The 24,244-nt window shown below is 45.0% G+C and overlaps 1 protein-coding gene across 15 annotated transcripts in view; it reads right to left on the reverse strand.

Annotated features, from left to right (window-relative positions):
• BCL11A (BCL11 transcription factor A) overlaps nt 1-24,244 on the reverse strand; it is a 101,614-nt gene that overhangs the window by 14,239 nt on the left and 63,131 nt on the right. For 11 of the 15 annotated variants that reach the window (XM_053200631.1, XM_015070522.3, XM_015070523.3 and 8 more), the window contains one exon: nt 1,463-1,564. The exons of the other annotated variants lie outside the window; for them this stretch is intronic. In XM_053200631.1, the coding sequence (XP_053056606.1) occupies nt 1,463-1,564 (102 nt within the window). The remainder of the gene's footprint in view (nt 1-1,462; nt 1,565-24,244) is intronic. 15 annotated transcript variants of the gene reach the window in all.

Below are 24,244 nucleotides of genomic sequence, written 5' to 3' on the forward strand. Positions count from 1 at the left end.
GAGGCAGAGACCTTGAACTGATTCCCAGGCCAGCAGCACTTGGCCACTCAGCTCCACCCTCCTCTCTGCTGCCCTACTCCCTTCTCATCCCTTCCCTCCAAGGGGGTGGCTCTGTTCCCACAGCCCAGTGCGGGGCCCCAGGCACCCCCAGCAAAAGGAGGAGAGCTCTCCCCACCCAGCCAGCATGTAGGGACTCGAAACTGTGAGTCCAACCCCCTAAACTCTGCAATCGGTGACCTAACCCAGTCTTAGGCCCAGCCTCGTGTCGGGGAGGGGATGGCAGAAGAGGTGCTTTTAACCCCTGCACCGCCCAGCCCTCAGGACTTGAAGACTTGTGAAATTCACACAATAACTCTTTGTTACCTAGGATTACCTAGGAGTTAACAAAATAAACAACTGGCTTCAAATTTGGTCTCAGGGCGCATGCCCTGCCCTGCAGGCAGACACCATTCACAAGATGGCTGGGTGTACTTTATCTCTCCCATCTAAAACCAGGTCCCCTGTATGGCTGAACTCCCCACCATTATGCTCTTCTTTATGTTCTTTCTTTTCTTCTTTCCACAACAGGTAACCTTTCACTGACTTTCGAAATAAAAATTAATTCCTTAAATAAAAATGAGGTAGGTGTCACACTTCTTTTTTTTTTTTTCCTTGAACCTGCTTTTTTGTGTTTGGGGCAGAATCCACCCCTACCCCCACCCAACTTTTTAGCCATGCATGACTCATATCATTTATTACTACACAGAAAAGCAAACTGTATTACCTTCTAGAACAACATCTTTCAAAAACATTTTCATAAACATATAAATCTGAATTTCATAAAAAGATAAAAGTCGGTTTGCACACATAAGCGGATGGCGTTAATGGTGGTGATGGTGGTGGTAGTGGTGTCTTTGAATTTAAGCAACAATGCTGTGCATTTTTCTCTAAAACTAGGAGAAAAACACGTAGAAATCGTCTCTGTGTGCACATATATAACGCGCCATGTATATATACAAATATACCATGTTTAAATACACATGTAAATGCATCTATAACATGCATGAGAATAACTGTAGAGTAACTCTAAACTGACCTCTTTTGATTCTGGCCTCTGCTAACAGGTATGCCATGGAATAAACTCAAAGTCCTAAATGAGGCCATGGAAGTGAATGTCCAGCAATAAAATGGGCCCTGGACACACAGAGATCTATGGTCACCAGCTGTGGAGCCAGGTAAGACCCTGGGGAGGAGACCCACAGGGATGAGCTACTGTCAGCTCCATGGGAATGACACAAAAAAGAGGAGGGGGGGTTGAGTGGAGCAGGGAGAGGGTGCCAAGTGAGTAATGGAATAATACATATGTGGATGCCAATCTATTTTGGAAGTAACTCCTTTCAGTACTTAAAAAGTAAGGGTAATTTCCAGAAACTCTCATCTCTATACACATGGACATTTGTAGAAGAAATAATGCTCAACTTACAAATACCCTGCGGGGTATATTCTGCACTCATCCCGGGCGTGGGGATTAGAGCTCCATGTGCAGAACGAGGGGAGGAGAGGCCCCTCCAGTGCAGAAGTTTATCTGTGAAAGAAACCCAAAATCAAGCACCAAAGCTATAAACAATGTGCATCGTAAACCACAGGATATCACATTTCAATTCCATTAAAATAGATTAACATCATTACAACAGCCTTGCAGATAGTTAACAGGCCCAAGGCCTATATCAAAAAAATAAATAAAAAAAAACAAAACAAAACCCAAAAAAACTGTGATGAAGTTATTTCCACAATTTTGTTTTGTTTTTGATTTTAGTCTTTTTCAACAAAACAGAAGGGGTTTGTTTTTGGCAGGGGTGGGGGAGTCTTTGGTTCATTTGCTTGATTGTTATTGTTTGTTTATTGTCTTATAATAAGAGATATGTAAATAGCAAGGGGGAAATTGGCAATATTATGGGGTAGACTGGTAAAATGGAGGGATTTATCTGCAAGGCTGGTTTACATGCATACATTTACTTTACTTGACACGCCCAAGCAAAAAACAATATGTACTTCAAATAGCACCTCCAAAGACAGGGAAATCTTAGACATTCGGGACTTGGTTGGGCCACACTCTAGAATCCCATCAGCGAAATACCCCATATAGACATGGCTTCTTACAACACAAAGTAGTGGAGAATAAATACTAGACTTCTGGGGTTACGATAACTTTGGCCAAGTCCCCATCTTCAGGGTGAGGAATCCCACTATTAAATAACAAGGATAGACCAGCGTTCTGATAATAGCAGCACCCAGAAAAAGTGGCCCACCTTCTCCCTTCTACTGCATTTTGTTGCACTCTGGTGAGGAGAAATGACTTCTCACACTAATAAACATAACGCTAGCAATAAATCAAGCATTTCTAGCTCTGAGACTTTGGTGAAAAAGGAAATGTTTGGTTTGTGCAACCTGGGGATTATATGGTTTGTGTGGTAAATTCCTAGTTTTTCCAAGTCCACCTTGAGCTAACCAAGCATGTAGAGGTCAACCTTGAGACAGAGGGTAGGATAGATGGAGCAGGAGATACCCAGCGTGTTCTAGAGGCCTGGAGTTTGTGATGATTGGGGGAGGAGGGAGAGAAGAAAAACAGACTTTGATGGTGAGTAAACAGAGTATGTTTTCCATTAGCTTAATATTAAGAGCACTTAAAAGTGTTGTTGTTATACTCTAGGATAGCAGGTCCCAAGTGTAAAATACATCCTGTTCTCCGTATATAGATTCACATTGCCAAGAACAGCCAGGGCAGTCAGCACAAGGTTTCCTTTCATGAGAAGCATGGTGGGTAACAATGGCATATTGCTCATGGAAGCTCTTATGCTCTGTTGTTAAGCTATGTTGTTACCAGGCCTGCAAAGGGAGGCTGCTGTGGAGGCCCTGCCTAGCCTGAGTCCATCTACACAGGCATGTCCTTCTCTCCAGCCCCAAACAGAATTAATGACACAAAATGAACCAGCAAAAGTGCAAAGACTGGACTTAAAAAACAAGCACGTCTTCAGTTGACTGTGTATATTATAAACAGGGTATTGAGAGTATAGGGCAAAATTAACTACAGATTTAGTCATTGTGTTTTTCAACAAGAAATCTGAGAATCCATTTTTGCACTTGTTCTCGTCTTAGCCATTTCAGAAGTTGGTTTGTCACCAAGACTGAGATCCTTTTCTTAGAGACCCACACAACTGAGGTAACTCCGTAACCCTAGCAGAAATGCAACAACGTACTTGGACACCTGAACAGGGACAGTCTGATTTTAAATTCCCTGCCAGTTAGTCTGAGAGGAGAAGCTGAGGTGCCTTGATAGGCCTCCAGCAAGAAATGAGAGGAATGTTAACCTAACCCAGGCCTGACCACTTGCATTTATGTCTGGTTGGTAACCATGTCTACACATGGCTGAGTTTCCAGGGGCCCTGAACAAGCTGAGTTTCCAGGGGCCCTGTGGGGAAGTGGGCCAGGCCACATGGCAAAGCAAGGGCTCTTCGAGGAGACTATCTGTGTATCTGGTACCATGACCTGTTTTTGGTTTTTGAATTGTGAAAAACTTTCAAGATCATCAGGTCTACGCCTTCATTTTACACATGGAGAAACTGAGGGCTTGTGAAATTAAGTGACTAGCCCACAAGCTATGTTGATAGTTGACCGCAAAGTGAAGATCAGAATTACTCTCCTGCTTCCCACCAGTGCTCTTTCCTGGGAGATCCATCTATCTCCTCCCCCTGGTTCCTGCCCAAGGAGTGCCAGTTAAGAGGCACTCATTGACCCATTAGGAGAAACAACTTCTCTCATTGCAACCTCTCGGGAGGGAGTCCAACCCAGCCAGGGGTGTTGAGTGGGCCTTTCAAAGGGTCCAAATGAACTGACTTGGTTTTCAAAATTGGAAAACAACAACACCTGACCTGCTTCCTGAGCCTCTTGGCTCTCCCCCCTCGCCCCCCCCACCCCACACGGTTTTCACCCTCTACGTCTGCTTCCCCTGCAGAATTTGGCCGGCTGAAGAGGGACACACCCCTTCCTATCAGCTTAACAAGCTATTGACATTGTCTTTCTGAGAGACTCATACTTGAATTTCTCTTCCTCCAGGAAGACTGTCAAAGCACAGGCAATGGGGAACCCCAGCTGATTCTGAAGCCTCTGCACACATTCTCCTTGGTAAGTTGTCGACATTCCCACAGGAACTGGAAAATGCTAAGTTGTTAATAGCCTCCTTAGGGTTTAACTTCTTGCGATGATGCTTTCAGTGATTTCATCATGTTTTAGGCAAAGTCTCACAATTAATGCTTTGAAGCATCACACTCAAGGAGCATCTCTACCTGCCTGCCTCCCCCCACCCCTTTGAGGGCCTTTTCTCTCCATTTCCCCCAGGGAGTGGTGGGCTCAGGTAGCTGGCTGGAAAGTGGGAAATCTAGTTCTGCTCTCTTTTGTTTCCTTGGTGGTTCTCTCAGGGCAGCCTCAGGCCCAGCATCAGCACAGCACATCAGCGTGGCTCGGAGCTTGTTGGAAACACAAATTTTCAGACTTACTGAATAAAAACCTGGAGGTGGGAGACATGCAGCAATCTATGTTTAACAAGTCCCCCAGGTGGTTTGAGGACACAGCCCAGTTTAAGACAATGCTGTCTTGGGGTAAGAGGAGGCACAGAAGCTGGAAGCATGTTCCGCTGGCAGAGAGCCAGATTGGCTATGAGACTTTTGTCCCTTCTGAGATTCACCTCTTTCAGGACGAGAACTGTCCAAAACAGAGCAAGCCCAGGACATCCCTAAGAATCCCTTCATGTGGAATTCCAACATCCCTCACTGACAGGGCAGGGAACAGACCCAAGCTTTCTATCAAGTACGGGGCGCTCTTTGCACTAGACAACATCCAAACCAGTTTATGTCAGACAGATGGTGTCCTCACCACTTTCATAAAAGCTGAAATGTTTGAGGAAGCAGCTGTGGCACACTGCATGGGTGGGATAAACCTGGACTCTGTTTCCCTGTCTGGGCTCACAAATGTGATGTGTTGCCCTCTTCTGGATCAGTCTTTTCAAATGCCTGTGCTCTTCTGGTGAAAGGTGTTTTAACCTGTTCTGTTTCATAAAGGTCTCTCTAGACCCAGCATCTCCACTTGGGCATCTCCTCAGAAATGCCTTATGCATTATTAGGTTGCAATGTTTCCTGACGCCTGAATGAAAAAGAATGAATCTTATTTTTTCAGGTCTCATTAAAAACCTGCAGTAAATCAGGAATGGTTTTGATTTAAGGTTATACATTGGTCACTTTACATTTCTATATACAGTGGGGTACCGACTTTTGATGCAGAGCTCTCTAAGCCGGGTGGGATGTCCCTGGAATTTAAGGTCCTTGAGTCAAGTTTTAGGCTTCCTCAAGAACATCTCAAAGACTCCTTTATTATTGACATGCTGTTTGTTTCTGAAATTAATCACTGGGTATGTAATGCAGCCACATTAGAGTCTTTCTCATCGGCAAGTAATACTGCTGATCTACACATGTGCCGAAACAGCTAAGCACAAAGCATCATTTCCAACACACTTAGAGACTGTTCTGGGTGCCCAACTTTCTTCAGGTATTAAATCCCCAGGCCTCTCTAGAGGAGAACACAGACATATAGGTGTTTGATGTTTCCTGAAATGTATATAGGTGTATATATATTTCCTTTCTTAAACATATGTTTTTAGAAAACTTCCCTGTTTTTCCAATTAGATAGGGCACAAAAGGAGTACAACTGTCTCCAAGTGGAACGGGTCACCCTGGAAAGCCATAACCTCCCATTCACTCTGGGTCTTCAAGAAACGAATGCGTGATAACCCACCGTAATGGGGAAGGATCTCTATATTGGTAATATAGGCCAAAATAAAGGACCCTGACACTCTTTTCCAGCTCCAAGATCCTCAAATCCCCTCTTCCCCAGGCAGTAGCCAACTTACAGACTACACTGAAAACACATCCTGAAAGTTTGTACAGTTTCCTGAATGAACCAATTCCAATTTTATCACTATTATTGGATCCAAATCACAAAAATAACGAGTGCAGCTAGTCTGGGATACAGGCTTCTTTAACCGGAAAGCAAGTCCACCAAATGCCCTTCTAGCTCTTAACCCTCCCTTTACAATAGATACCAGCGCCTCTCTCTCTGATTCTGTGTCTTAACAAAGTATTATAGAGGAAACATTAACTATGCCTATGTCTTGAGTCATGTCAATCTAAACTGAAAATGTGCCAGCTTTATCATTGCTAACAGACTTCCTAATTAACCTTCTGATATTGTCAAAATTGCATTCCTTTTTGTTCTAGAAATGAGCATTTAAATAAGCATTTTTTTCCATCTTTCTTTTTTTTTTTTTTTTTACTAGATATGGTTTTACCAAATTGTGATGCTCTTTAAAAAGTGTATTTTGGGGCACCTGGGTGGCTCAGTCGGTTAAGCGTCCGACTTCGGCTCAGGTCATGATCTCGCGGTCCGTGAGTTCGAGCCCTGTGTTGGACTCTGTGCTGACAGCTCAGAGCCTGGAGCCTGTTTCGGATTCTGTGTCTCCCTCTCTCTCTGACCCTCCCCCGTTCATGCTCTGTCTCTGTCTCAAAAATAAAATAAACGTTAAAAAAAAATTTAAAAAGTGTATCTTGTACAGATGAAAGCAAGCAAGAATTCTGGAGATATCACACTTAACAAAACTTCTTTGCTGAAATTTGCTCATGATCTCTATATTCCTTAATCCTTCGTCGGTGACTCTAATTTCATCAATCACTCACTTAAAAATTCTTTTTCTTTTTTGACCAATTCTATTCTCTCATAACCTTGATTATCTAAGAACTAATTTCACCTTTTGAGTTCTTCTCCTAGAAATTCACTCTGTAAAGGGAGGAGAGATGACACCTTTCATGCCCCTTTATCTATAAAAATGCAAAAAATGCAAGCCACCAATCTGTCAGGCCTAAACAAAATTTTCTGCAATCTGTGTCTTTAACTTAAGCAAAGCATGTAATTCAAAAAGGGAGAGAGAGAGAGAGAGAGAGAGAGAGAGAGAGCTTAGTTTTCTGAAGAATAACTAAACCAAAGACATTGTGTTCCATCTTTGTGTTGAAATGCAGATTTCCCACTAAAAGGCAAATCCTTCATTTCAAAAAGGTTGAATAGGATGGTACTTTAAAAAAAAGAATTCCAGCTGGTTAAATTTAGGGTGTTGAAAAAGTGCGCTCCAATAATATTCTTTGGCTCTGGGCCCAAAGTATTTTCACTTGATTGTGAATTAGATAAATTTTTATTACACTTTAAGCTTTTGCCTTAGAATGGTGGAACTAATCAAGGAGACTGGAAGGGCAACTCTATAAAGACAAATTGTCTTAGGACAGATTTTTTTTTCTTTGTTTAACTGTGTACCTCACTATGCAAAATGTGTTATTCAGGTTAATGCCATTCATTCACTCTTTCATGTGTTGATTCAACAACTATTTACTGAGGGCCTGTAATGCCCAGAGCAATGGGCCAGCATCTGGGGGTAACACAAAGAAAACCCAGACAGACTTGCCAGTAAAGCCCTCAACGAGGCAGAGAAGAGAAGGCCTGGAGAGAAATCGCTCTCCTCCAATGCAGAAAGTGTGTCATGAGAGAGGCACAGATGAGCCGCTATGAAAATTCAAAGGAAGAGAAATTACTTCCACTTGAAAGGCAGGAGAGCAGCTTTCAGGAAGAGGTAACTTATGAACTGCACCTGGAAAGCCAAGAGGAAGGACTTTCCAGACAAAAGCAAAAGCAGGTACAGATGCTCAGAGGAGCAAAGGCCAAGGTGTGCACATAGCAAATGGGGCCCAACAGGTAGTTACATTTAAATCAAAATATTGTACACCGATTCCTTTAGTTGACAACAGAGGATGTGTTCGTCTAAATAAACCCTCTGAGGACGTCTGTGAAGTCCTCAGCTTTCATAAGTTCCTATTTTCAAATATCACATTTTCTTAAAATAAGGGACATAGCCATGCGGATGCTTGAGAAACTCTTTATGCAAGTTCATCCGTCCTGTTTTGCTTCTCCCCCACCTCCATTTTTGTGCCCTGATGAATGGTGGGTGGTCTGCTGAAGCAGGATTCAGTGTGTTTTATTCCTCTGAGTCAGACAAACAAGTGTTGATAGCCACATTCTTCTTTGCAATATTGCCTCCCTGGCTTAAATAATCTATTTCAGATGTATCATTGCCAGTTTCAGATGGGCTTCTACTTGCTGACACATTCTCAACAAATGACTGTGCAAGAAATGTGGAGATTTTCCTACACTGCTTTGTCTCTTCAGTCATCAACTTGACCTTCCCTCCAAATTTCCCCCCTTTCTTCTCTTCAAAGCCATGAATAGGCGGGGCTACCCTCACCCCTCCTCTGAGTCCTAATGTGAGGATTTTGTTTGTGTGTGGTGGGGTGTGCGTGACTGTGAGAGTATATGCGTGAGTATACGAGTGTGTGTGTGTGTGTGTGTGTGTGTGTGCAGGTGCACGTGTGCACCTGCACACACATGCATGTTTGCCTCTACCTGGGGTCTTTTTCAGGTAGAATTTGGGATAATTTGGGAACAATGCCCATGCCCAATGCATTCCCCTATGAACACCACTGACCCTCACTCTCCAGACTCTTTTCCTTTAGGATGTCAGGGACTCGTGCCTTCAGAGAAGCTGCTGGCACAAAGTCAGGAATCCAGATTCTTCAGTCCCAACTCTGCCACGCACCAGCTGTGCATGACCTTGAGTAAATCCCTTCCCCTTTCTGACCCTAAGTTTTCTCATCCTTAAAAAGAGAAGACTGGATCAGATGCATGATGACTTCTCCCTCCTGTTTCCCATGCCAGTCAAAGTCTCCTTGAGACCAGATATGGAACAGGAGTTTGGGATGCTGTTAAGAGACCTGGTAGGGGTCATCTTAAAAGCCGGCCAGGATGGGCCTGTGCCCCCGTGACCTTGCAGGGACTAGGATGAACCTCCAGGCCAGTGTGGGCTGGGTCCAGCTGCCAGGCTAATTCTTAGACTCAGAAAGTAGGCCCTGGTGGTGGATTTCAACTTCCTGGGGCACAATCTTGCAAATCTCACCTGTCTGAGCTTCAAGGAGGAAACCAAGGCGGGTCCAGAGCCAAAGAGACTGAAGGTCACAGAGGACCAGGAAGAAAGTTTCCACAAACTCAGGCTAAATGTCAAGGGAAAAGGTCTCTGCTGTCTGTGCCAGAAGGCCAGTGGCAAAGCTCGGCCTCATGCCAGAGCCTGGCACCCACGGGGCTCTAAGGAAAGCCGGAGTCCTCTCCAGGCCACCTCAAACCAGGGTGGCAAGGCCCCAGTGTCCTGTGATCCCTGCCCTCAACCAACTTGAAAGGTTCCTGGAAAGCCATGTGTAAAGTGAGTTTCTGTAAACTGAATCACATTTGCTAACCAACATCATTTCAGAGATGTTTCATCACCCTTCCAGGCCTATGGAAAATTGGCAGGGCTTCTAACATTTTACCTTTTAAGTGCTTCTTCCTCCACCCCCTCCCCAACCTCTCTGTCAAGTAGTTAATGATCTGTAAACAAACACTTTAAATTCAGTGGGGGAGCTCACTATTTAAAGGAACCCTGTGGCGAAACCTTTTGAAAAGTTAACAATCTTTCTGTAATGTGAAAAATCACCCTCTAATTTATCAGTTGCCATTGATGAGATTTCGTGTGTTTTGGGGCTTTCTTAAGGTGGGGCTCAACTGCAATACCTTTGTGGTTAGAAGGGGGCAGATAAAAAGAAGCTGTTCTGAGTTTGTTTCCACCACCCCAACTGTCCAGCCTCACGCAAATATATTCACAGATACCACTCACGCCCCCCTACCCACAGGAGAAATGAAGAAAAGGGTGGAAAATCATAGTCCCAGACACCCGGAAAGCCTTGAAAACCATGCACTTGAGTTTCTCCTGGCTTAAGTATTAGATGCCTGAGGGGAGGAAAAGGCATCTGGGGTATAAAGATGGATCCAATGAGACTGACCATTTGCTTAGCAAACATTTAATTCTGACGACACCAGCCAGAGCAGAGGACTGGTCTATCAAAGCCAACAGAACACGCAACTCCCAAATTACTCTGACGAGGCCATCCCGAACCTTTTCATCGGTGTCAGCTCATGACAAATGTGATTTATGCCTCTATACCACCATTTCATGAGTCTCAAGCAAATACCAGAATAAATTTAAGCAAACCCAAGCTTGGCACTTATAAGGAGATCCCTGACATTTTCAGGTGTTCTTGGGTGTTGCAGGGTGGGGCAGAGGTGCTGCTGGAGAGACAAGGGAGGGGAGAGGCATGGTTGACCACCCAGGGAGCTGGAGAGTCTTCTGGTCTTATCTTCCAGAACTGATCTGTGCAACCATTCAAGGGAAAAGGGCCCCAAAGAACAGGCAGCCCCAGGAAGGCCGTGTCAGGCCTCCAAACCCGGCCCCTTCTTAAGGAAGTATGTCCTGGCCTCTCTGGAGATGTTCCTCTTCTTCCCAGAGCATCCTCCTCACATTCTGGCCCCACAGTGGTCCTGCGGATGAGGGAAGGTGTTATCCTCACCTCCCCAGCAAGGACACAGTAGATGTCAAAAGCATCCCGTTGCAGGTAGTGAAGGCAGGGCTGGGAGTCAGAGTCCAGTCTACCTTCCTGGGCACTAAGTATGGCCCTCATCACCACTCACTTCAGGAACCCTCAAGGTGAGCCAAGGCAGAGTGTGCTGTCTAGACACAAGTCTTTTTTTTTTTTTTTTTTAGCATTTATTCATGTTTTGAGAGGCAGAGAGAGACAGTATGAGCCAGGAAAGGACAGAGGGAGAGGGAGACACAGAATCTGAAGCAGGCTCCAGGCTCCCAGCTGTCAGCACAGAGCCCAATGCGGGGCTCGAACTCATGAACAGTGAGATCATGACCTGAGCCGAAGTCGGACACTCAACCAACTGAGCCACCCAGGCGCCCCTAGACACAAATCTTTGTGCCATTCACAGGCAATCACTTGCCTTCCTGGGACTATAAAGTGGTGTGTGTGTGCATCTGAGGCAGTGGGGAAGGCAGACTCTGCAGGCCAAACGCTCTGCGACAATCTTGGCCAAGGGATCCTTAGAACCAGAATTGGCCATTCTCCAGAATGAAAACCTGTTATGTCCTATGGTTAATACAGAAGTGCTCGGAAATTGTGAGAACTAATTTAAGACTTCAAAGCTCTACAAATGAAAAAGAAAAAAAAATGGTCTAGCAGGTCAGGCTCTGACATTTCCTCGGGAACAAAACTAGGCTGCCCTCTCGCCTGAGGTGAGATTGAATCAAGGGTTCTGGTCCTGTGAGGCCAGGCCTCATCCCAAGGCAGCCAGTCCTTTCAGAAACAGGCCTCTGCCCGCCCACAAGCTCTTCCGACTTCTGCTACTGTCTCCCCAGTCCCTCAGCACCTTCCCTCCTTCTGGGCACAGAGCGGCCCAGCTGTAGCCTCAGCCCTAACCTCTCTGACAGAGTTCCACAGAACGAAGGCGAGGCAGACACAGCCTATTTATCTGAGGCCTATTTTCTTGGCTTTATAGTTACTTTCCTGGCTTTTTACCCAATTTCTAATCTTTCATTTATACCACTGACCAACCTGGAAAGAATTTCCTGAATAAAAAAGAGATGCCCACATGTATCATCTGCACTCATTCAAGAGTTCCCAATCCAGCCACAGCGTGGGTGTTGCTGGCTGTTCTTGGGTTTACTAATTCTGTTGATTCAGCAGAGGTAACACCCAAAGTTATCAGACACCTCTGAGCCCTTCAAACCAAGAACGCACCATCTCATCTCCTTTCTACCCAGTGGGCAGGTTCACTTGGGAGCTCAGCTTGTGGACGCCTGGCCTCCCTGGGCCAAGGGGCCACAATCCCTGTATCCTTATTCCATAGGGATCAAGAGGGGGATAAAGGGACCCTCCACTTCAGAATCATTTTGCCTTTGGAATCTCTCTAAGACTGCCTAGGAAATACAGGTCTGAGAGGGTTAGCCTTCCCGCCGGCCATGCTCTATTTCCATGCAGTCCCAACCATGAGAATGACCTGGAACCACCAATGTCAAGATCTCTCATGTCTACTAAGAACGGACACACTCCCCTCTCCCTAACAAGCCCCTCAGGCTGAAATCCTTTTACGTCCAGAGCCTCAACTTTCCACTGCTGGGCAGAAAGCCCCCTCTGTCACAGGCCCACAGATCTCCGCCGCCATGGTGCTCAAACCCTGTCAGGAGGTGGGGAGTGTGGACAGCAGGGCTGACACGGTTTCAAAGAGGCCGACCAGGCAAGAACCGTCCTGTACTCCTGCCCCAGCTCTAACGCAATAAAATGTCTTTTATCAGTGTAATTCAAGGCAAAGAGTCAAGGGTCTGTCACCATTTTAAAGAGGCTTATTACATGGCCACAAAAATTTGCCTCAGGCTCAAACCTGGCATGTAAGGTATCAGCGTGGGACAGGTTCTTTTGATTTGATTTTATTTTCTTACAAAATCTGAAAATGAAACGCTTCTGTCCCTCCCTTCCACCAACCGTTTTTTGATTTATGGGGAGGAGGAAAGAAATCTGAAGTTGACAGGTTGGGACAACTCCACTCAGCTTTCTCACTCAAAAGCGGCTTTTGTTCAACCATACTTTGCATTTATGGCCTGAGGCTCTTGGCTGACACAGGCTGGCTCCTCAGTGTGAGAGGGCTGTGGACTTCCCCGGGAGGAGGCCCCACTGGGATTACTGCCCCCCTCCACCTAGGGCTGGGGGCACTGAGGCTCACGGAGCTGGGGCACAAAGGCCCCTGGTTAGACAATGGAAGGGAATGCAAAGGATACGCCATTCTTGTGTCTTCAGCTCTACACTACACTGCTCTTGGGTCCAGGGCTCCATGAGATCATCGCGTACCCACCGGCACTGGTTCCTCAACTAAACCCCAGGGTTCTGAGAACCAAGATGGTATTGTCCACCTCTCATGATCCGACACCATTCTGGGCAAAGAAAAGTCCCTCAATAAGCACTCAGAAATTGAGTGCTATTCAGTGGACTTCCCCATGTTCGAGAGCTCTTTATTCCCAACGACCTGGCTGGAAGGAGCTGCCATGGAGCCAGCAGTGACCAAGGGAACCTTCTCTTCCTGAGGCTGTTGAGGTCTCTCCAGTAAATGATTCATTAACCAAGGAACGTCCAGGTCAGCCTTGACCCACGAGATGATTACAGCCCCTTGAAAGTGGCTGCTGGCCCATCGGTTCACTGTACAATTTTGGCAATCTGTAATTGTATATTTACTCAATGGTTGTTATGGACAATCGGGTTAATAATTCACCTTCCAAATGCTGTGTAATTACACAGTTAGAAGAGTTACAATCGATGTCAACTTTTCTGAAGTCTTCTGGTGAATTGGCCCCAATTACCTAATCTGGGTCCCTTTCCTTTCCCTCTCTAAATTTTTTTTTTAGTAATCTCCCACACTTTCCTCTATTCTCATCCCCCACCTACACCCCTATCTTTCTGCCCCAAGAGAAAGAACGGTGTGAAGTTCTTCAGTTCAAATAATTCTATTTAGAACCCTTGGTTTTGCTCCACTAAAAGGGATTAAACAAGGCTAGGAAGCTAGCCATGGAAGATGCATTGAAGGCTGGCTGGTCTCGGATGCCTCCCTGCCTCAGATGCAGGAAAACACCTGCAGCCACCCAGACCCTATCACCCAAGTTGCACCATCTCCCGGCACAGCCCAGCGGAGGCCCAGGAAACAAAGAAGGCAAAGCCCTGCCTGTGTTCTATGGGGCCCAGGCTTCCCAGCCAAGGGACTGGCAAGGGCCGTGGAGTGTAAAACCATGGCCATGGGCTTAGGAGACAACCCCGCAGAAATTCCCTTCCTACCCAGATCCCCATGCCCAAGCCCAGGCCCCCACCTCTGCTTGGGACATGCTGGACGGCATGAAGAGAAAAACATACCCCCTAAAAACAAACATAGAACAGGAACCCCAAGAACGGTAAAAACATTTAGAACCTAGGCCCTCTCTCCATCATTCAAGAGCTAAACCAGGCCCTTCACGCCTTTGTTGTGTGGTTTTAATACACTACACCTCACCCACCACAAGCAGATAACCCACTTTCAAGGGTCAAAGCAGTATCTGCTCCCCCACCCTCACCCCCACCACAAAAGGGCAGTGTGGTCAGCTGACCTCTGTCACCTCAGGCTGGAACTGAGGCCACCCAGGCCACAAGCTACAGGGCCTGGCAGGGAAACCCAGGTAAAGAGCATAGCCAGTGAAGGAGGAGAAGGGACAAAGATGACAGGACTGTCCACTGCCAGCTCCTGGCTATGAGTGATCACAGCAGGGGCAGTGCTTTTTCTCCATTTCAATGGGTTGTGACTTTTTTAAAGTCATTTTTTTTTCCTGATGTTCCACCCCCTACATCTTGTTCTCTCCCACAAGCGCACACAACCCAAGGCTCCAATGTCTTAAAAGGTGCTTTTTCTGTTTTTGCAGACGAGATTAATTTCTTAACAAACGCCCCAGGGCATTTTATATTCAGGTGGGAGAGTCTTTTGACCACCAACGTGTCATGGAATCATAAGAGCTCAGCCTGCACAGTAGGAAGTGAATTGGGAAAAGCCCTGCCAGCCAGCCCACCATGTTCTCTAGCTCACGAAACCCACCTAGACACAGAGAACACCTCTGCAACCTAGAGTCAGGTCTAAGAATGGGGATGAACTAATGTTTCCCAGCTGAAGGCTTGGCTGTTGCTTTCAGACAGAAAATCCTACTCATCAGGGCACCCCTGGTGCCCCAAAACAGGGTCAGACTATTAAGGAGGAATTTCTATACATTTGGGACATTTGGGACCATTCTGTCTAGAGTTTAGTTTGGTTGGAGCTTTTGTTGTTGTTGCTGTTTGTTCAGGTTGTGTTCTCTCTTCCTCCATCAAAAAAAATAAAATAAAAAATAAATTTGAAGCTGCATTTGTTTCCTGTTGGTGGAGCAGACAGAAGGAGGGTGTGCAGTGGAGGAGGTGTGTGGGGAGAAGGCTGATAGATGGAGCAGGGCCGAGAATATCCGGAATTGGAGAAAAGTGAGAAATGGAGCTTTTTCTTGGCTTCCAAACAGTTGTAATTTCTACTGCCACTGCTTAGATCCTGGGCACCAGGCATAGAGAGTGGGAAAAGGGGCATGTGACAACGTTGCCACAAATCAGGATTTGGCATTTAAATCCACAGGAAGCAAGAAGAATAAAGGGACTTCTTATTTATAGATTTGCAGATGAACTGAATGAGATAACCAAAATGCACTTCTCGTGTATCTGAAGGAGCAATTCCATTTTCGGACTTGGAAAGTTTCCCATAATTGAGTATCACCCGACCCCAGCAGCGCACTGCATCCCAAGGTTAAGATCAGCTTCCTGAAAACCAGGCAGAAGGCGGCTGCTCTGGTGGTAGCTCAACAATCATACTTTGAAGGACAGGTTGGTCCCACACTACATTTAACAGGATTCAGTTCATCTGATTATACAGTGCCTTGCTTTCTGGAATATGTAATCATCTCTTTCTGATGACATTTTAAATATCCAACTAGACAAATAATTGCAGCAATAATTGATAGCAGAGTCAAGCTGGAAGATCACTGATTGGCAGAGTCCCCACCGAAACAAATCTTTCTTTCAAACATTACAGGAATGATGTTTAAATCTAACTTTTGCTGATAAAGGCTCAAAATCTGATTTACTGATAAAGACTCTGCAAGAAAACCTGCACCTCAGCCTGTGATTACTTTGTAAGCTGTTTGAGAAGAATCAGGCAGTGTGATTTACATTATTTTATTGCCCATGAATAATTGCAAGGATAGTGTGGGTGGCTTGGGGGGAGCCACACAAGCAAAAGAAGTGTTGCTCCTAACGCAGCACTTCCTGAACAACTGGGAGCCAACCATCAAGGTTTACGGCCCTCTCCTCCTCTAATGTGTATCCCATGGTAGAGAAAGGGTCTTGCGAGGGAAGCACCCCCAAAGGAAGGCACACAAACGATCAGCTCCATTCAGGCCTCTCAAAGCTGGTTTAAATCAATGCCTCAAACTGGAATTCAAATCCCCCTGCCCTGTGCAAAGAGCACTGGACAGGATCAGGAGGCCTGAGCTCAGATGAGCCCCAAGTGATCTCAGGCAAGTCCCCAGGTCCAGCTGCAGCCCCCTTCAGCCCCTTGTCTGTTTCTCCATCCAAGGTAGAACCCTAATCAGTTGTTGTCTGTATCATGTGTTTTGATTGTAATGTTCAAGTTGTTTAGTTTTGGGGCACTGCTTTCAACAATTCAGACCCCATGGAATGCGCGATGGTCAGAAATAACTCACAGAAGATGCTTGTCTCTGGGAAACCTCAACTGAATGAGCTGGCATATTAGCAGACACAGATTACAGTAAGGAAAAACTAAAACAGAAGATGTATCTGAATGCCTCAGCTAGCAACAAAGGCAAGAATTCAGGGATGAGATCTGAGCATTTGCCCAAAGTACCCGCGTGAGACTCTCTTTTCATTCCCCCCCTTCCCATTTTCTTTCCTTCTTGTTCTTTCTTTCCTGCTTCCTTTTTGGAGAGGGGGTGCCATTTTTTCCCCTTGAAACTGAACCATTATAAGCGAGTTCACCTCGTAGCTTCTGTTAAAAATCAGAAGCTTGTTAGATGTAATGATTATCTGCGCCGTGACACTTCCCGCATCTGAGGGGGCTTGTCGAACAGCTTTACTCTAATTTAGAGCTCCTCCGTTAATTAGAAAGCCCTCAGATTTTCTGCAAATGCAGGTCACTATTGACAGCTCACGCTTTTGATGCTTTGCCTGTGACAGTTGTTGGGCTGTCCTTCCAAGAGCTGGCAGGGTTGTCCAAACTCTGACAGTGTCAGAAAATTTAGTCACCATGGCCGCTATGCAGGAAGTTACACACAAGGTGACTGTCCCCACACAGTGTTTCCCCACAGCCAACAAGCCTGAGGAAATCTGCATGCACATTCAGCTAAAAATAGCTCAAATTTCAATCCCCTTTCCTGCCTCCCTCCTTGCCTTCTCTCTTCCCCTTTTCCTTCTCCTTGCAACCTCTTGTCTCTCTTCCTTCCATCCTCTTTCTAGCATCTCCCTTCTGTCACCTTCCCTCCCATTACCCCCACCACACACACACATCAGGGTCCTCTGCTATTGAAAACGGTCACATTCACAGAAAGGGAAGTAGGTTTTACAAATAAACCAGGTTGCTTTTTATTGAAACAGCAGTGATTGTGGAACAGAAACTACCCCCGCCACCCCCCAACCTTCTTTTAAAAAAATATTTCCTATTTTTTGCGCTGGTCAGCAGCTGCACCTGGTGAGGTGGAGGTCAAGCCTGTACTTCCAGCATGGCTCACTTGTTTTTTCTTAAGGAAAGGGGGAACTGGAAGGGGGAGGAGAAAAGGAGGAAGAAGTAAGGAAAGGTTAGCAACTCAGGCAAAAATGCATATGGGGCTAAGGTTTTCTGCCCCTATCACCATTCCAATGGAAGACCTCAAAATTCCGGGAATTCTCACTTAGGAATAGTTCATTTTGGGGTATGTGCTGGGGTGGATAAGGGGATGGGTGAGGAGTCCATGACCATGTGTGTGTAAATTTGTGCTTATTTCATCAAATTCATCTAAATTTCATCAAGTTTAGGCCAAGAAGGAATGCTGTGTGGCACTTGCCTAAGACTTGGCCAAAAAAGAAACCACTATCTAAGTCAAAATAGGATACATAAAAATTATTTGCACACCCCCACCAAGAACAAGGGACAGCCCTGGAAGAACAATATCCCGTGCTGCCATGGTTCCCACGTTGACTCCAAGTTTGACACTGGGCCCAATTCCCTAAGAAGACCCAGTCCTTCCTCGAGGTCCTGCAGACAAACGCAGGCAGCTAAGGATAACAGAAGCCTGGCCCTGCAGTTGCTAGCTTATGAAATGCAACAGAATGGGATGGGGTGGGATGCCATAGGCTAGACTGATGAATTCACACAAACCCAGAATTAGATAATGTCAAAGCAACCAGGCAGGGTGGGGCAAGGCAACCCCAGCAAGATTCCCAAGAACAGCATCCCCAATAGATGCAGCGGGCCTCTAACCCCAACGGGGCCCACGCCCCCACCCACATCCTGTTGTTGTCACTTTGGCCATTGGCTTCCAGACACCAGTCCCAGGAAAACCCTCAGGGCCTTTAAAGCTAACTGACAAAACAGGATCGTGTGAGCCACGGCAGACTCTGTATTCCGTTAGACACTGCCTGTGTGGAAAAAATAAGAAAACACCTAGACCCAGAAAATAACATGGAAAGTGGCAAAAACCAATCAACTCATTTCAGAAGAAAAACCCTTCATCCAACATCACCAAGCTCCTAGGAAGCTGTCCCAGCAACCTAGATATAAGAAAGGCTTGCTATTCTGAGGTGAGAAGTGCAGTTGCCTTTCACTCGGGACTGTCAAACATGGTCTATAAATACCAGCACTGCCCCTGGTGAACCAAGGGCTGAGCTCAACCCAGAGAAGGCAAGTGTTTCCCTAAGGTCACACAGCAATTCCAGGTCTTCCGGAAAAACTCCATCTCTGCAACACATGGCTTTGTCTTCTCTCGGAAACAGATACTGATACATCCCAGGAAGGCTAGAGAGTAAGACTGCATATCTTATTGTGTCCTCTGCTTTCTTTCTCCAACCTTTTGCTCCTGCCCACCCCCAGCAACACACAAAGTCTGTTTAGTGTACTTAGGGATCTAATTCCATATCTACCCAAAGTTTCTAACACTCCTGTCTATCAGCAGGTCAACAGTACAGCACAGAGGCAAGCTGTTCTCCATTCTGAAGTGGTTTGACAAGAAGGCTGCTGAAGGTCAAGACATCCTGGGGAGGCTGGTGCTTGGGCTTTCAGGGTCACTGCTCTGCAGGTGGACCTTGGCTCATTTCCAGGGAATAACTTGTGATTTGTTCTCTCCCCCACCCATCAAATCAAGACACCAACCACAGCTCTACTGGCCCACCCTGGCAACCACGGCTTCTCACACAGCAAGAGAGACAGGGTGGCAAATGCTGTGCTTTACACACACATGTGTAGTTAAGTACTGAAGTAAGAAATTCAAGAAACCTACACTTACTCTACACACGCGCACGTGCGTGCGCGCGCACACACACACACACTTTAAGAGATAATTTCTAAAGATTTACCCATTTGCAATACACCTGACTGGCAAAGCCTTGAAATTGTCCCTTTCTACAAACCACAAGCCCAGGTTTTGAAATAAATAATGCACAGAAATGAGAGGCATGATGGATTAGCTGGCAGATTATTATCAGACGCATGGAGCTTCCAACTCAACATCAGGATTAGGACTGAAATTTCTTTCAGGAAGAATTTTATAACATTAGACGGTTGACCAAGGCATTGTGGCGTGACAGTCACAGAGTGATCGCGTCCCTTGACAGAATGTGTCCACTCAATGCCCCGTGAACGCCACTCGTGGGCAGACTGGGAAGAGTGGCCCATCTCTGAAATGTGGCCACTGCTCTGGCCACCACTCACTCTGTCTTTCATGTCTTCGCCCTTTTCCCTGCTAACAGAAATGGAATCAGAACAAATTAATATTTAATTTTGAGAGTCTATTCTATCAGAATCAAAAAGACTCAGGACATTCAAAGCTAAGGCAAACGCCCCTCCTATAAATCTAACGTCTCTATTCGGACGTTTCACATTTCTGTGAACAGTGAGTCTCCCTGCCATCCGTCCACTACTTGCCACGGGCCTCTGCCACATGGCAGTGGTGGGGGAAGCCAGCGCCGCACCTCTAAGTGTGTGAAGGCCTAACCTTTTACCCATGTAATGATCTACTTAATATAATATTTTGTCTTTAATCAGAGAAAGAGTAAGATAATTTGATATCCCATAAAACTCCCTAACCTATATTTTGCAAGTCAATTAGCCAGTCCTTTCGCGTTAATGTCAGCACATCCCATGCTGCACCTCCAGTCAGGCTTTCGGGTGTCTGCGGCCCACACACCACACACCGAGAGTGTAAGAAGAAGACTTGGGAGGGAGGCCATGGAGTGGGCAGTTACTGTTTCATCATCTGTATGGAAATTGGGAAGTCATCTCCTCAAATGGAGATTATCTTCCCCTGGGATCCTTCTGGAGGGCTATAAATAATAGAACATACTAATCAACATTATATATTAAAAAATGAATACAGAATCAGATTAAGGAAAGACTACATTATACTGTAATAAAATCCAAAGCAAAAAGTAATAATAATAAAGAACAAAAAAACAAAGAGGCATGAGAAAGAAGTGTTAGCTGGTCCCCTTAAATTTAGCCCTATTCTCTGGCAGCCAAGCTAGCCTGAATAAGGGTGCTTGGGTAACCATTTCTCACTCCCTTATTTATGAGCAATGGCATGCAAAAAGCAAGAGGCTTAATTTCAATGCACTCAACTTCCCATCAACCCATTTACCTATGGACACTGCAGAAAGGTGAGTACCGGAAATTTATGAACGTTTTATGGATAAGAATCTGGTCTAAATATATAAGGAAGAACAGGGACACGTGGCACAAATCCAAAACACAAATGTTCCCAACTCCAGCTGTCCAGTAACATCTGCCTCTCAATGTCTTATGACTCAGTTTCCCATCTCTAAAATGGAGTCTCCTACTCAAGTCTGGGAAAACATGATGAGAAACGACTGGATTTTAAATTCTTAGATAGAGCCCTCTCTTTGTTATTACTTTTGACCTGGTTTTGAAAACACAATAATAATACTTATAAGGAGTTCTCGTTATGCAGACATTAACATTCCCCTTGAAGAGTGAGTGTGTCTCATTAGCTGTTAAAAGAGAATGTCTCTTTCTTTCCTTCTAGGAACATGACGAGTGAATCTGGCTATTTCATCAAAGCTTGTAAAAGACATCTGAGTCATCATTTTAACTAAACAATTTCTCCAAGAATTCAACCTATGGGATAGGAAAGAGCCATCTCTGTGGTGTGTTGGGAAATGCCATTGTGTTCTCTCTGATTCCCCTCCTCTGTCCTTGGCAATCCAGTTACAATCTGACAGCATTTAAAGATGACAGTACTTGGGGTAATAGGACAATGCCATAACAGGATTACAGCAGATGTGAAAGAAAGGACACACGTAGGTACTGTCATTTAGGTAATGTCATCTATGATCAGTTTTTGTTTCATTTTTTGCTGACACAGAAGTCAGTATCACTTATACAATTCATTGTAAACCCTGTTAGGGCTGTAAATAGTTTGCTTCCCCAATGAAAGGAAACACTTATTACACTGCAAGGGGATTCAGTAAAACTTTCTAGCTTTGGTTGATGTAAAAATTAAAAAAATAAAAAATAAAAAATAAAAGAATTTCAAACCATAGCCAAAGATTCAAAAACAGCCTGAAGTCACTACCACCCAAAATGAATTTATCTTCAAAGAAAGAAGAAAAAATTGCTGTTGGTTATAAACAATAGGTGGCCAAGAAGTTTCTGAAGGATGTCTCAGACCCCAATAACACTGTTGCTTCCGAGAGTTTGGGGAAGATAAAGTGGAAACACCTCACTAAATTCACATTGGGGGAGCGGTCAACACTAGTCTACCAGCCAATAGGGTCCTTGCCAGTCACTTACACTATTTCTCATTCCATTTCCTTTATGTCGTTTTGCCCACAGCACATCCAAATCCACATAATACCAGCCTTTGGAAGTCAGTTCTACTGTACTTTCCAATTAACTTCTGCCACTGTGAGTTTTTCCCCAAAGCCACCAAACTCTCCTAGAAGCTGTTATTCCTTTGCAGTGAAACGCACAGCTGCCCTGGCTGCCATTAAAATGATTTCCTCATTGTCCAGGACAAGGAGCCATGCTGCATGCCAAGGGATCAACCATAAACAAAAAATGCTTGTTTGACTAACGCTTGTCTCAAAAGAAAATTTTGCCTCTAGGAAGAAGTACCATGAAGGAGGCTGAAGAGATGTTCTGACCATCTCAAATCTGAACAGAGGCTAGTTTTCCTATAGAATATTCTGGGCTCACTAGCATTTCTGCTTTTTCCAAGTTGGACTTTTCTGTGCGTCCCTGGCTAATCTCCTGAGCCCACAGACCTTCTTTCCTTTCCAAATGCCTATCTACTACCCTTTTTCTCAATTTTCCTCTTACTCTATCCAAAAAAGTTCATTAAATTCAGGCTAGCTTACTAACACCCAAAGTAGGAAGATGCTATTAAAGAGAGTTCAAGGATATGGATTTTGGTGCCTACCTTGCTTCCTCACATCTAAATGGTAAATGCCACCATGAAAAATTATCCATGCCCTGAATAATAATAATTCCCCAAAATGGATGGTCTGGAGGAGAGGGACAAGAGAACAATATGGAACCTGATGGGCTTTTGCTTCTAAACTTTATTCCTGTCAAGTCCCTAGCCATAATGTGGGCTCAATGAAAACTTTCCAAGACCTCAAAGTTCCTCTACATTAAGAACAGACCCACTCGCTAGTATCCTACAATGTTTGGTTCTACTCTGCTTGCGAAAGGAAACCCTACAGTCAACACGCTCCATGCTCTAGAACATATATATCAACACAGGAGAACTCAGGATGAAGAACATTACAGAAAGAATTCCAACAACCTGCCCACCCCACCTCTGGACAGAACCCTCAATTCATGTCTCCTAGAATGCTGCCTTCATCCTCTGCTCAGAACAATTCAATAGTCTCCCATGGTCAACAGGATATGGTCCAGCTCCTTAAGCTACCATTCAAAGCTCCATAATCCGGCCTCACATTTCTATTCTAGGCTTGGTTCCCTCTCTTCCACCAGTGAAAATACTCTGCTCAAGTAAAAATCCTCTCCATTCTCATTTCCTTTCTGGCTTTTCTTCTTCCTCTCTGACTTCCTGGAATCCTGCTCATGTTTCAAGGCCCAGCTAAAGGTCTACTAATCACCTCAGCATAAAAATCAATCTCTTCCTTCTTCAGCCTCATGGAACACTCATTTCCTGCACTGGCCTCATGTCCAGTCCTTACATTGCTGCTTACCTACGATTCTACTTAACTCCATGTCTCCCCAAAGTGCTTCTTAAGTACAGGGACACTATTCTCTACTTCTTTTAGTTTTATTTCAAAGTACCCAGGATAGCCTGTGATATCTGATAAACATATATCCTAGGAATTCAAAAAATAATGGTTAAATAATTGATTTACCTTCTTAAAGGGGAAGTTATTTTTCCAAATATCATTTCTGGCCATAATGGTAATTTTAACCATCTCTGTGCCCACAAACAGTTCCCTTCTGATATCTGCTTGAACTTCCAGATAAAAAAGGCAAGCTGCAGTAACACGTTATGCTACACAAAGATTAGCATTAATATCCACCCTCTTTAAACAGCCACCCACACCCTGGAGAAGAGCAGAAGTGAAGTATGTGTGCCAACCAGAGCATGTGCCAGGTCAACCTGAGTCTGGCTGTCAGAGTTAGCAAAAAATAACATCTTCGCAATGTGAAAACCAACTTTAAGGTTGTACAACTCTCTAGCCGTGTTTTGTTGTTGTTGTTTTTTAAGTAACCTCTACCCCCAACGTGGGGTTCAAACCTATGACCCGAGATCAAGAGTTACATGCTCTACCGACTGAGCCAGCTAGGCACCCCACTTTCCAGCTGTATTTTAACCATGGTCATCTGCAAAGAAGGCTCAGCAGAAGCACATCCTGCATGCAAAAAGCTAAGTTCCAAAAACATACTTTTAATATTATTTTAAATCCAGCATCACTAAAAAGGACTTCATTTTGATGCCAGAGAACAGCAAGCATGGACATTCTTGGCTTCCTTTAGCCATGGGTGTAGTAGAGGGGAGGCCAGGCAAAAAACTAAGGTAGCAACTAATGTAACTATTATTTGTAATGTTGCCCATAATTCTCCAGGCTGGGCAGGCTGTTCGTATCAAAGTACCCTGGGCATCCTCCCTCTATCCTAACAGCCAAGACCCAGAGTCAGGCCATGTGGCCAGGTAGGGCCCAACAGTATGCGTGCACGGAGGTATTCCATGTTAAGGACCCAAATCTATGCAGCCTTAGCACCAAGCTGGGTTCAGAAAACACACTCCATACAAGTCTGCCAATAAATAAGTTCAGATATCACATTTACACTACCTTGGAAACTCTGCATGAGAGACAAATTTGGAGAGAAAGATGGATATCAAAAACAAATAAAAACTCTCACTTTACAAGAA

The sequence above is a fragment of the Acinonyx jubatus genome, chromosome A3 (genome assembly GCF_027475565.1).
Source record: "Acinonyx jubatus isolate Ajub_Pintada_27869175 chromosome A3, VMU_Ajub_asm_v1.0, whole genome shotgun sequence".
In the NCBI taxonomy this organism is placed as follows: Eukaryota; Metazoa; Chordata; class Mammalia; order Carnivora; family Felidae; genus Acinonyx; species Acinonyx jubatus.